General features: G+C 38.3%; 1 protein-coding gene and 1 long non-coding RNA gene across 2 annotated transcripts; both read right to left on the reverse strand.

The window, feature by feature from the left end:
- Positions 1-3,783: 3,783 nt before the first annotated feature.
- On the reverse strand, positions 3,784-6,897 carry LOC116410239. The gene is made up of 3 exons (XR_004222193.1): positions 6,790-6,897; positions 3,918-3,936; positions 3,784-3,819 (listed from the first exon to the last, which is right to left on the reverse strand). It is a non-coding gene; the product is annotated as an uncharacterized LOC116410239 (long non-coding RNA).
- Positions 6,898-11,235: 4,338 nt separating this feature from the next.
- Positions 11,236-11,948, reverse strand: LOC116410509 (natural cytotoxicity triggering receptor 3-like). Its single transcript, XM_031901349.1, has 3 exons — positions 11,867-11,948; positions 11,400-11,747; positions 11,236-11,240 (listed from the first exon to the last, which is right to left on the reverse strand). The coding sequence occupies exons 1-3, from the start codon at positions 11,946-11,948 to the stop codon at positions 11,236-11,238; spliced, it is 435 nt and encodes a 144-aa protein (XP_031757209.1).
- Between the last annotated feature and the right edge of the window lie 263 nt (positions 11,949-12,211).

Raw genomic sequence — 12,211 nt, forward strand, 5'->3', positions numbered from 1 at the left:
CTACTGATTACTCTAGGGTGAGTGATAGCTAAAGAGCTCCAAAAGGAAATCAGTAGACCCTCTGTAGAGACATGAGTTCTCACTACCTTCTGAATTATAATGGGGGCCTGAATAGCGCCCAGGTCAGAATCAAGTGCAGGGCCCCAGCACTGCAAGGCAGAAGTGCTAACCACCATAGAAATTGCTAGAATATGTAAATACAAATACATCACCTGGGAAAGTAGAAAGATACACATGATGTGAGTAGGAGGGGAAATAGACGACAGAGAGGCAATGAGATTGTATGAGGGCTGGGGGGAGTGACTTTGGACAGTTGTGTGGCTAGCAGAGCAGGGAATTAAAGTGCTAAAATTACCATACTACAGTGTTAACTGTATTTTGTTTTTTTTTCCCATATTACAGAATATATTTTTCATCAAAATCTCCTTCCCATCATGGTCTCCTCTACACTATACTAGCCACCAACCAAATATCATTACTTTCTCTGCAGTTCCTCACTTCTAGTTTATTGCTAAAGAAGGCTGGGAATATTGTTTTTAATTTCTTTTACTAGAGGCATGTTTGCCTGTATAATAAACCTTGTTAATAATAATAATTAAAAGGGACTCACTGTTGTTACCAACATCAGTTGATGGATCAAAAATTTGGCACTCCCTGCAAAGAGCAGCATTAGGAGGATAACTCCAGCCCTGGAAATGCTCAAGCCAGGAGTGTCATTTTTGGTGAAACTCTGGGAATGTTTGTGGGAAAGAGACATAGGATGGGAGGGAGGGCTGTGGGATACTTTGCATATTTTCTGCAAAATTATCATTATTGTTTTATTATAATATTTAATATGTAATATTTATTTTCACATGAAAAAAATATTTTTTTTTTTACTTTTGACAGGACTGTCAAAAGTCAATAAGTTGTAAGATTAAATTGTAAGATTAAAGTACTCAAATAAAATAAGCATATTGTGTTTATGAAAAGGCCTAGGCAGAATGGCATTTGACAGATTAAAGCACCAGAACACATTCTGTCACATTGATATAATAAATGGGTCAATTCCTGATGCAGAAAGATCCAAAGGGAGATGAAATTGCTGGAAATCAATCTGTATTCCCCAGTTCATTCCTCGATACATCAGTCCCCGTATATTCAAAATACTTGCACATGAACTGGCAGCTTCTTTTAATACTTTAGAGCAAGGTGATTTAGGGGAATTCCGAATAACGTGACGCCACCCTTTTCTATGGGCTACACATTTGGACTGTTCATTTGCCCCTTAGGGAATCTCACTGTACAGAGACACTTCGTGGTACTCTTTGTGGATCTGAGATTTTTTCTTGCCTCGAGGTTCAGCATAAATGTACTGATCATTGTCCATGCTGTACAGGGTATTCCCAGCAATCTGTGACCCCTAAAATAAAAACACTTTTTTACAAAACAGCATGCTAATAGATCTTTCCTCTTGTACAATATATACCTTGTAGGGTTAGATCAAGTTTCCAACCCTTAGTTGGTTATCCAGTTACCCATATTAAAATAATAGTGTCACTATGCCTACATTAACCCTAGCCCTGCTATTCTTTTGTAATGTATGTGCCCCCTGCCCATCCCTTAATAAACTGTGTCAGTCTCTGGCAGGGCTTGAATTTGAGCAGCTTCCTGGTTTATGTTACGCTGTGGGGTGGGGCTCACAGGCTGGGGCACTGTTTACATTTGTCCTCCAGGCTATCAGAATGTTGTCCTGCCCCCAAGCAGGCTATTACTCACAACTTCAAGCCATGCCAGAGCCCAATAACAAAGGATAGCAAAGGGTGAGCTGGGGGAGGCAGGGGGCACATACATTACAAAAGAATATCAATGCTAGGGTTTATGTAGGCATAATGACCCCTTTTTGTTAAATCCTGGACCTTGTCACTATCCCTTTAACTACAATGAACTGCAATGAAGCGGTTTTATACACCTTAATAAATAAAAGTTATTTTATTTTATGTGCCATAAAATAAATTTTTTGCTAGGTTAGGCACCATTGGTGAAAATGGCTGCCTTCCCTTTTTTTCTGAAGAGAGTGCCTACTTAACTTGAAGATGTTGCCCTAATAAAGTATTATTAGAGAAAAGTCATTTTTATATTAGAGCTCTCAGGAGTTAATACAGTTCTGCCATAACCCTACTAGGTTGATGGGTTTTCCACTGAGGAATTGAATTTACTCTATCTCCATGGTGAACAACATGATTTTTCAGCTATCTAGCCCCACCATGTGTAGCTTCTGATGAAGTGGCGTGAAGCCATGAAAAGCATTAAGCTTTTGGTAAAAGACTCTGTGATGTTTTTAATGGACATAATAAAGTGACTTTTTAATGAGAAGGTGATTCCGGTGCTCCATCTACATATTTTAGCTCCACCATCAGTCTGACAATTGTTCCTCATCAATGCTTTGTACATATTTCTGCTCCTCTACCAGGAAATCCAAGAGACTGAATATATCTCCCAAAACATTATACTACTAAAGGAATCACCTTACTGTCATGTGGAACTGACCAGACTACTTATTCCAAATATCACATGGTGGAACTATACTTAGGAAGGCTAAACACCTACAGATTAAATTGTACAAAATAAAGTACAATTCTAGGTGCATATATGGTGAATCACTGTTCCATGTTTTATAGATATTGGTTGGTTTGGGGTTTGGGCATTTTATCTGCTGTTGTTGTATTACAGTTCTCAGCTCTCTGTGATATTTGGAAGATCTTTGGTTGCCATTGCATGAAAAGTGTATATACTAGGTATCCTGCAGTTTCAGCAATTTGTAAATTCGATTTTGTATACAGTTTGTTTTTTAGACAAATTGTTTGTGGGGGGTTCAGTATTTAGCTGGAAACTGAACTAAACCTACGCCCTAATTACAGGGTTTGAGCTCATTCAACAAAACTGGTTCATCTGTGAACACAGTTTCGTTGACATCAGTTGATCAGAACTTTGAATTCACGTGACATTTGAAGGTTTGAATTGGGTCTGGCAACAGTATTTGTCCAAATCTGGCTTTGGGTTAAATTCCAAAGTAAATCCTAGATTCCGAGGATCCTTTAAATGTTATTCTTGTCTCTGGTTATACTTCTTTTTGGTCCTGTCTATATACAGGGTCCCAGCAAGTGTCTCCGGACCAATTAATTTCTTTCTGAAAGGCTAGCAGGGGGAAACTTGTTGATAAGGGTGAAAAACATATGAAAACTGTTCTAAAACAGACTTTTAAAGTACACAAATATACAAAATGAGATTATGTGATGCCAGTGTTCCATTAAGATTCCCCAGTGAGTCGCTGCACAGCAATCATTTGAGTGCGGCAGTGAGCGCAGCAGATTTTAAGAAAACTATTTTTCCTACCTGTTGTGATGGCTGATTGGGCGCCCCACCAGACCTCGAGCCTAGAATAAAAGTGATAAGAGTTAGGAAATGTTAATAGGTACAGGTTTAGGTGTAAATTGATATTACAAAATCAAACTTTTTCTCACATGTTATAATACTTGGGAGAGCTCAAAACAGCTAAATATATGACCTTCAAATTTGCACAGGTATTGAACTTGATCATTGAATGAATTCCCTAAAAATTTCCTGACAATCATGAAAGTTTTGCTCAAAAGGAAAAATATTGAACGACTTCTTATTTTTCTTCTCCAATACTGTAGTGTCTAGTAGTAGGCTAAATGGCGCCACTGCGACTGCCCACAGCAACCACATTACAGGGCACAGTTATATTGCCCAATAATCTGTTATATTTGTGCGCCAGTTATACCTTGTGCTGTAAAATCCGTGTAGACAATGGGACCCCTGCAAAAATCAAGAGAAAGTAAAATCATGCATTATTGTATCCCATGCACAGATAATATAACACATTATAATGTTGTATATAATGTAACTTCACTTACGTATCACTGGTGGAGAAGCCTGTTAAGAAAGGGGAAAATGTATATATTTTAATTATATAACACATCTATATGCAGTCATATTTGAAGATACACAAGTATTGACACAAATATACCCACTGGTTAATGTGTGTTAAAGTTAAAACTATGTGATTCATTTCTTGCACAAAAAAATAATTACACTGAATAAACTCATTACCCACTTGTATATTGTAAGTATAAAAAAATATTTTATTTCCTAGTTAGCACTACATAGGGGCACATTTACAAAGGCACGAATGCTCGAGTGTTCGTGCGAACGCTCCGAGCATATTTTCACCGATTTTTTCGGGCGTCCGGACGACTTTTTCGTACGCCGCACGACTTTTTCGTACGCCGCACGACTTTTTCGGACACTTGCACGAAAAAATCGGAAAGGTTTTACCACTGTTTACAATTGTTCGGTACGAAAATTTCGTGACTTTCGGATCGCCAATATGATATTTTCGTGACTAATACGATTTTTTCGTAAGCATTTTCGTGAAATTTGCGATCTTTAGAAATTTTCGTTTCCAATCCGATTTTTTCCTATTCGTCATTCGGATTCGTGGATTAGTAAATGTGCCCCTAAGTGTAGGTTACATGTAGTAGTGCCAAGGTATAATTACTTTGTATGTGGGTGACAAAAATTATATTGACTGACACTAAAAAACTACTCTTCAAAGTATCAATGTACATAAAAAGTTGCCTATAGGTCTTGTTGATCGTTTTTCACTGATAGGTCTCCCTTTGTAAGTAATTGTTACTGGAAGTTCCTAAACCTGACTGTTTTGCCCACCTGACTGTCCCTTCTCAGCCTGTCCGTTATAGCTTCTAATGCTAACGGCCTCCTGCTGCACAAATATGGCAGCCCCCTCATAGAGGTACATGGGGGATCAGATAGGGAATGTAAAAGCATTGGGCAAATACGTGTATGGCATAATTATAAAGCTCATGCAAAGACAATGTTATGATAGATGTTAAAAAGGTTTCATTTCTGGTGTCAGTATGTCATGTTATTTGTGTGTAATGTGTATCTTTCACCAACAGATGGTACCACAAAGTTTTGTGGCTGATATTTAAGGGTGTACTTACTACAAGTCACCACCAGGTGAAAATGAGCCTCCTTGGAAAATTCTAGAAAATAAGGAGGGAACAATGGGAACAACTAAAGAAGCAAGCCTGGTGACTAAGATGCCAGACTCCTGAACCGGAAGGAACACACCAAGTGGGGGAGTTGTTAAGTTTGTCAGAAAAGAGGCAGTTTATGTCATGGCTTGTCTTAGGCTGTCCCTGTCTTGACTAACCTGACAGCACATGCCCCATCCAGGAGTAAAAAGGTGTTAGTACTCTGGCACATTCCCCACAATTTAGAGCCCGAGTGGAAAGTTCAGGTTATAGAAAACACCCTGGTCTGCTTAAAGCTTTAAGCTCAAGAAGGTGTTTGGAGGGACCCAGTAGAAAGCACCTGGCAATGCTGGTACCATTGGGTGAAACCCTGTTAAAGGGATGTGAGAGTGGCCCTGAGAAAGGGTATTAAGGGTGAATGAACAGAAGGAAGGGCAAAGTGAGTAAATATTTGGGACGAACTGAAATTAATAAAGAGTGAACTTTACCTGGTTTGGATGATAATTTAACAGTTATAATGATATTGATCTTCCCTGTTTGAACAATGTGACCTGCCTGAATGTGGATGTTTGTACAAAATTTTTAATAAAACTTTGTGTGTGACGCCTCTCCCCTCACTTTATAATGACTATCAGATGGGGACAGATGGGGCAACTTTCATTTAAGTTAGTACTGTCCATCTAAGTACTTACAACTTGGTAAATTCACTGATTTTGTCTCAGTATAAGAAAATTCTGGGAGAACTGGGCTGACAGAAAGGTAAATGAAAAGGGCAGATACCACAGGTCTAATATCAATGTAATGTCAATTTATCATCTGCATGTGTAGGCCCCTAAAACTTTACAGTCCTGGTTATATAGCATTAATATCTTATTAATTATAATTAGAGAATATCCCCTTGTGTTTTATATATATTTAAAGCGGGACTCTAAATTTCTAACACAACTTAAACTTTTTGAAAAGTAAACAGTTTCAAACAACTTTGCAACATACATCAAAATTACATAAAAAATATGCAGCCTTTTCATGATTTTTAATGTAATAATATGGTTTGGACCAGTTACCTAAGCCTGGCGCCCTGGCTGACTACTTTGACACCAAAAAAAATATATGACAGTAGTAAAATGTCCTCAGCCTGCCTTCAGCCTGCATCCCCCAAATCCCACAATTCCCTGCACACGTCATGTCAATAAAGAAAGTAACATCAAAGTGCAATGCATTGTGGGTTGTATAGTTCCTGCATACTGTCTGTGGAGAAGTTGTTACAATTTATAACATCAGTGTTTTATTCCCTCCTCCGCCAGGATTTCAAATGATACAGAAAGAGAGGAAACTGTTTTGCAGCTGGATTTCTGCATATAAAATGGTATTTATCATTGAAGGAGCAGATTACAGGGATAGATATATAAGAGTGCCTGTGTTGTGTGGGGCTCTTTAACAAATTTTGGTTTTGAAGTCGGAGTTCCCCTTTAATTGTGATTGCATCTGGGTATTTTATATTACTTTTATTTGAATATTCTATTTTTTAGGAGGGAATTGGGATGGAAGGCTTGGGGGGTTGATTCTGACTTCTTATTGATGAACCCTTCTTTCCTATCTAGCTTTTTTATTAACCTTTAATAACCTATATTCTCTCAGTTTCAAGCTGGACTTTATATTTCCTTATTGTTGTGCCTTTATTAACACTCATGCACCTGGCAGAGGCATATGGAGCAAATTCAGTGCTTACCATGTTTAGTGACACCCAGATAAGCACCAACTAAGACTGCAGAAACCACAGCCAGAGCCCCAACTCCAATGTAGACAGGAAAGTGATTGTGTAAAGCAATCTGTCCTATGAAAGCTAAAAGAGAAAACACCAACATATTAACAAAATGTCAGTTTTTATGGTGGGTTGTCATTTCACGTGCTTGCAGGATAAACTATTCATACATTATTGAAATACTGCAAATACAACATTGCGTAAAGCTACGTAAATTAGAAACATGTGGACCCATACTTAAAAAAATTGACTACATCTTGTATTGTCCAAGAGTGTTATAAAGGGGTTGTTCACCTTTAAATTAACTTTTAGCATGATGTAGAGAGTGATATTCTAAACCAATTTGCTATTCATCTTCATTTTTTTATTAATTTTGGTTGTGGATTATTTAGTCTTTTTGGTCAGGAGTTTTCCAGTTTGGAATTTCAGCAGCTCTCTGGTTGCTAGGGTCCAAATTAGCTTAGCAACCAGACAGTGGTTTGAATGAGAGCCTGGAATATAAATAGGAGAGGTAAGTAATACAAGAAAAGTAATAAAACGTAACATGGCTGTAATATTGTAGCCTTGCAGATCAATAGTTTTTTAACCACCATTTGAAAGCTGGAAAGAGGCAGAAGAAGAATGCAAATAATTTAAAACTATATAAAATGAAGACCTATTGAAAATTTGCTAAGAACTGGCAATTCTATAACATACTAAAAGTCAACATAAAGGTGAACAACCACTTTAAGGATAAAAAGTCATCCATTTTACCAGTACAGGTATGGGATCCCTTATCCGGAAACCCGCTATCCAGAAAGTTCCGAATTACGGAAAGGCCATCTCCCATAGACTCCATTATAAACAAATCATTTTAATTTTATGAAATGATTTCCTTTTCCTCTGTAATAATAAAACAGTACCTTGTACTTGATCCCAACTAATATATAATTAATCCTTATTGGAGGCAAAACACTCCTATTGGGTTTATTCAATATTTAAATGATTTTTAGCAGACTTAAGTTATGGAGATCCAAATTATGGAAAGATCCTTTATCCGGAAAACCCCAGGTCCCGAGCATTCTGGATAACAGGTCCCATACCTGTACTTGTATAAATAACCTACTACCAGCATTAGCTGGCTGAATGGTTGCTTACTAATACTGACACTATGGGGGTTATGTAATAAAAGGCACTAAGTTTGCCCAGGAGCAGTAACCCATAGCAACCAATCAGCAGGTAGAATTCAATGGTCACCTGTTTAAAAGCAAACATCTTATTGGTTGATATTGGTTACTGTTACTGATACTGGGAAAACATAGTGCCTTTTATTACATATGGGGGTACATGTATTTAGTGAAATGCAGTGGAGCTATTTTTGGTAAGACTTACAAAAGAAGTGGTTGTGCAAGATTTGAGGCTGAAAGTGACTGCTATTTAATACTGTACTTCCTAAGAAATGTTATGTCGTTCCAAGTGTTTTCAGTGCTGGGAGACTACCAACAATTTTGAAGCATATTCTAGAAAACCCTGACTGATCATTGGTGAACTGAAATGAGCAATACCCGAGGACCCCTAAGACCCACTTGCATAGTTGGAGTCATGTATTACCCTCTGCACTTTTTATTATGCATTGGGCACAATACCCACACTTCTACCCTTTACTTTGAAGTCTCTGGACTAATTTGCAAGACAGGGGCTCAAGTCCCGCATCTTGGATAATGAGCACAATATCTTCAGTCTTGGTACGTATGAACCAGTGCCAAAAACACTGAATCACTGCACTCACTATCCCTCTGTTCATGCCTGGACATTATACATTTACTGAGACTATAAATCCTACAGGACAGAAACTCTAATTATTTAGTGTTTCCCCATCTGTGCTTTGAATGTATTGTAAGACATTTACAGAACTGTCTATACAATATATATTCTCACAACTTTATAATTGTATTTTTTGTTTGCTATATTCTGCAGTTCTTCAGTTTGCAATTGTAACTATTATCTGGGTACCAGGATCCTACCTACCCAAGCCTCCTATAATCTGATCTACACTGTCAGGACACTAACTGTGTATAAACTAATGAAAGTTGTACAAAACTCTCTAGCTTGTTAATTGGACCTTTCCAAATCAGAAACAGGTCATTTATAAACTGTTTACAAAATAGAATATTAACTTGCTTGTCAAAAACCTCAGTCTCAAACAAATACATGAAAAAGTTTGCATATGTATGGATGGTCCCATAGCCATCACAGAGCATTTTAACTAAAACCTACCTAAAAATCTAAGATTATTTAATTCCAATGTCATCTTCAAACTCAGTAGAGGGAAACATGTGGCCTGATTTGTGTAAAACACCTCTGCAAACAGAAATACCCATAGCATGTGGTATCACCATGTATAAACTCTTGAAATGAAGAATTGCTAGTACATAGTTCTCTGGTAAACATTGAACTTTCTTTATTACAGCTCTAGAGTAACTTCAGATATTCTGAACTAGAGGCGTAAAAATGAATCCAAATCAAGGGCTTATGTAAGGCCACCATCAGCAATACATTGAGCCTTCCTGGGGGCGCTTTGGGGAACGTGCGTTTTTTAGGAAGTGTGTATGTAAAGGGTGTTTTGGGATGATCCATAGTCAGAAATGTTTTGACATCATTATCTATGCACCCATGGCATCACTTATCTTCTTAAACCTACTGGTAGGATCACTAATTGGGTATAAGTGGAAGTACCCAGTTGGTCAAGAATACTGATATACAGTATTCTATATCCAACAGGACAATACAACCCCCCTTGTTGGCAGGTCTGGTGACCTGTTGGGAATCTCCCTGATACTTACAATGAAACGTGTTAAGCTGAGGTAATGACACAATGTCTCATTGTGACAAATTGTCAATGCTCAGTGGGCTTGAAAGGAGTACTAAATGTTTCCCATTAACAAACACTGTTCATTTTAAATTCTGATAAATCTTTGTAATCCTCTTATGCTAAGAGGGAACTGGGCTATTTTTTGTGTTTAGACTGAAACAAGGCTTACACAGATCCTTGCTCTAACCATGTGGCTCATAAATGATCTTATTACAGTTCTATCAGTGGCCTAAAAATAGGTCATCTTTAAGCAGGTCTAATGTAATATCTAAGGAAGCATATCCCCTCTCCCTACCTTGTGTCTGGAGAGCGCCGAAAAGCCTAATGAAAGCGAGGAGGGACTGTAGAGCTAAGCTGCCTGCTCAGTTCCCTCCATGCACAAAAATGTTAACTTCAATCTAGCCAAACTAGCCAATCCCTTCCCGCACACAGCAGCCTAACGCAAGGGGACCCCTGTGCTTCCTCGCTCACCCCTTCCCTTTGCCTAGCGTCTCCCACGCTGCACTCCCCCTCCTCTGCTTCTGCGTCCAGAGCTGCATCCCCCTTCCTCCTGCCCTGTTCTATCCTGGACTCTCCTCTGCAATATCTGGAAACTTAAAAAAAAAAACTTAAAAATAAAAATGTATAGGCACATTTGCCTTGTGACATTTATGTTCAGACAGCTCCACCAGTATGTCTCAATTTCAAGTACTATTTCTCTATATCTGTTAAAAGTTGTCACAGCCATTGGCAGGTGATAGTCCTTGGTCATTTAATTTCTGGTGTTATTTGATGTCTTTTACATGCCGAATGCATTTGCATTGGCCGGCATTTGGTTATGAAACAGCTATAAATTTCGTCAAGATGTTTTTGGTAGAGGTGAAACAGATGGCAAGGACTATTGATGAGGTATTTTCTAATAAAGCTGTGGCCGACCATCACCCACATAACTGCATCCCTGTGTTCTTTCTATCAGCTTTGTACATCGGTTTAAGTTTATGAAGGGAAGGAATAAGCCTCCACAGTCATACTTTCCATCTCTTTTGAGCAGGGCCCTTTTCAGCACTTTAATCAGTTACTGGTCATATTTTATCATCATTTATCAATATGTTATTATTGTTATAATTAGCGATGAGCGAATCTGTCCCGTTTCACTTTGCCGGTATGGGATACAATATCTGGAAACCAGCTATTCAGAAAGCTCTGAATTACGTTAATGCCATCCCCTAATGTTTAAATTATTTTTTTAGTAAACTTCAGGTAAGGAGATTCCAATTACAGAAAGGTCCCTTATACAGAAAACCCCAGGTCCCAAGCATTCTGGATAATGAGCCCTATACCTGTATGTACAATTTTGTTTTTTACTTACAACTTTTGTTGTATTCCCCAATAATAGGGAAAATGTTATGACAACAAAAAAAATTATTGTTGCCATCTTATGCTACATTCTTACTTGCATCTGCTCCCCCACTAGTAACCCCATCCTTTAGAAATGCAGCACTGCTGCAGGGGCACAATACCGTGCCATTTACTGCATGGTACACAAGAATGACATGTATGTTGAATGCCCAGGGGGAACACCGCTATCCTAGAAAGCACAATAACATATTGTTAGTTAGAATAACAAAAATCTCTCAGCACTATTTTCCCTTCTTAGTAATGATCATGCAGTCATTTTAAAACATGAATCAAAAAATAAGTTGTTAGAAATAATAAATTAGAATGAATATAAATAAAGCGCCCTCACCTGTCACATTAAGGAAAGTTCCATTACCGTGTCCTTTAATTTGTGTCTGGCCCGAAAACTCCACTGCACAGAAATACATTCCGGTGTCTGTGACTGTTACTCTGTGCAACTGTATGCTGGCTGATCTCTTGTTCAGGAAATTTTCTGTGCTTTCTTTGGTAATTCTGCCCTTAAAGTCATCACTGTAAAGGATATCAACCCCATGCAGTACATGTCTGTACCAGCTGTACCAGCCAATGGATAAATCCAAGTTGCTCAAGTTGTAGCTACACTCTAGGTTGGCTGTGCCGCCCTCTATGGCATTCACTTCAGGGATCTGGGATACTTCTATGTTCTGTGAGAGAGAACCTGATAACCACATACAAAAACATAAACATATACAAAATGAGTCAACAATATCTTAAAAAAAAGACACCTGAGATAATCCCCCCCATATCCACATTATTGTGCTGCTTCTGCTCCCTCACCTCGCACTGCCGCCAGTATCAGCAAGAGCTCTGACCACTTCATCTTCTCTTGTGAATTAACAACATAGAGTTCTCTGCTCATTTTTGACCCAGGTTGCAGCTTCCTGAGGAAGTCAGTATGAAAGGTGCAACAAATGTGTAAAAATGTGTTTTTGCCTCTTTTATTTTCTCCAAGAAGATTTGATTTACTTTACTTTCCTGCTAAGGAAATATTATTTGCTTATATATGTAGGTTATCCTGATACTGGGACCTGGATTTGAAGTCTTCTTCTTGAAGTGATGAGAAGGGCTGACATTGCATTCAGTCTGGCCCTTTCCATATATTGAAGTGGACGTATAGGAGGT

This window comes from Xenopus tropicalis, chromosome 4 (genome assembly GCF_000004195.4).
Source record: "Xenopus tropicalis strain Nigerian chromosome 4, UCB_Xtro_10.0, whole genome shotgun sequence".
Lineage (NCBI taxonomy): Eukaryota > Metazoa > Chordata > Amphibia > Anura > Pipidae > Xenopus > Xenopus tropicalis.

Bases quoted from the DNA above. Each gene is read 5' to 3' on its own strand.
- LOC116410509 (XM_031901349.1), bottom strand. From the start codon at position 11,948: ATGAGCAGAGAACTCTATGTTGTTAATTCACAAGAGAAGATGAAGTGG. The intron at 11,748-11,866 runs GTGAGGGAGCAG...TGTGGTTATCAG, and splicing joins GATACTGGCGGCAGTGCGAG to GTTCTCTCTCACAGAACATA.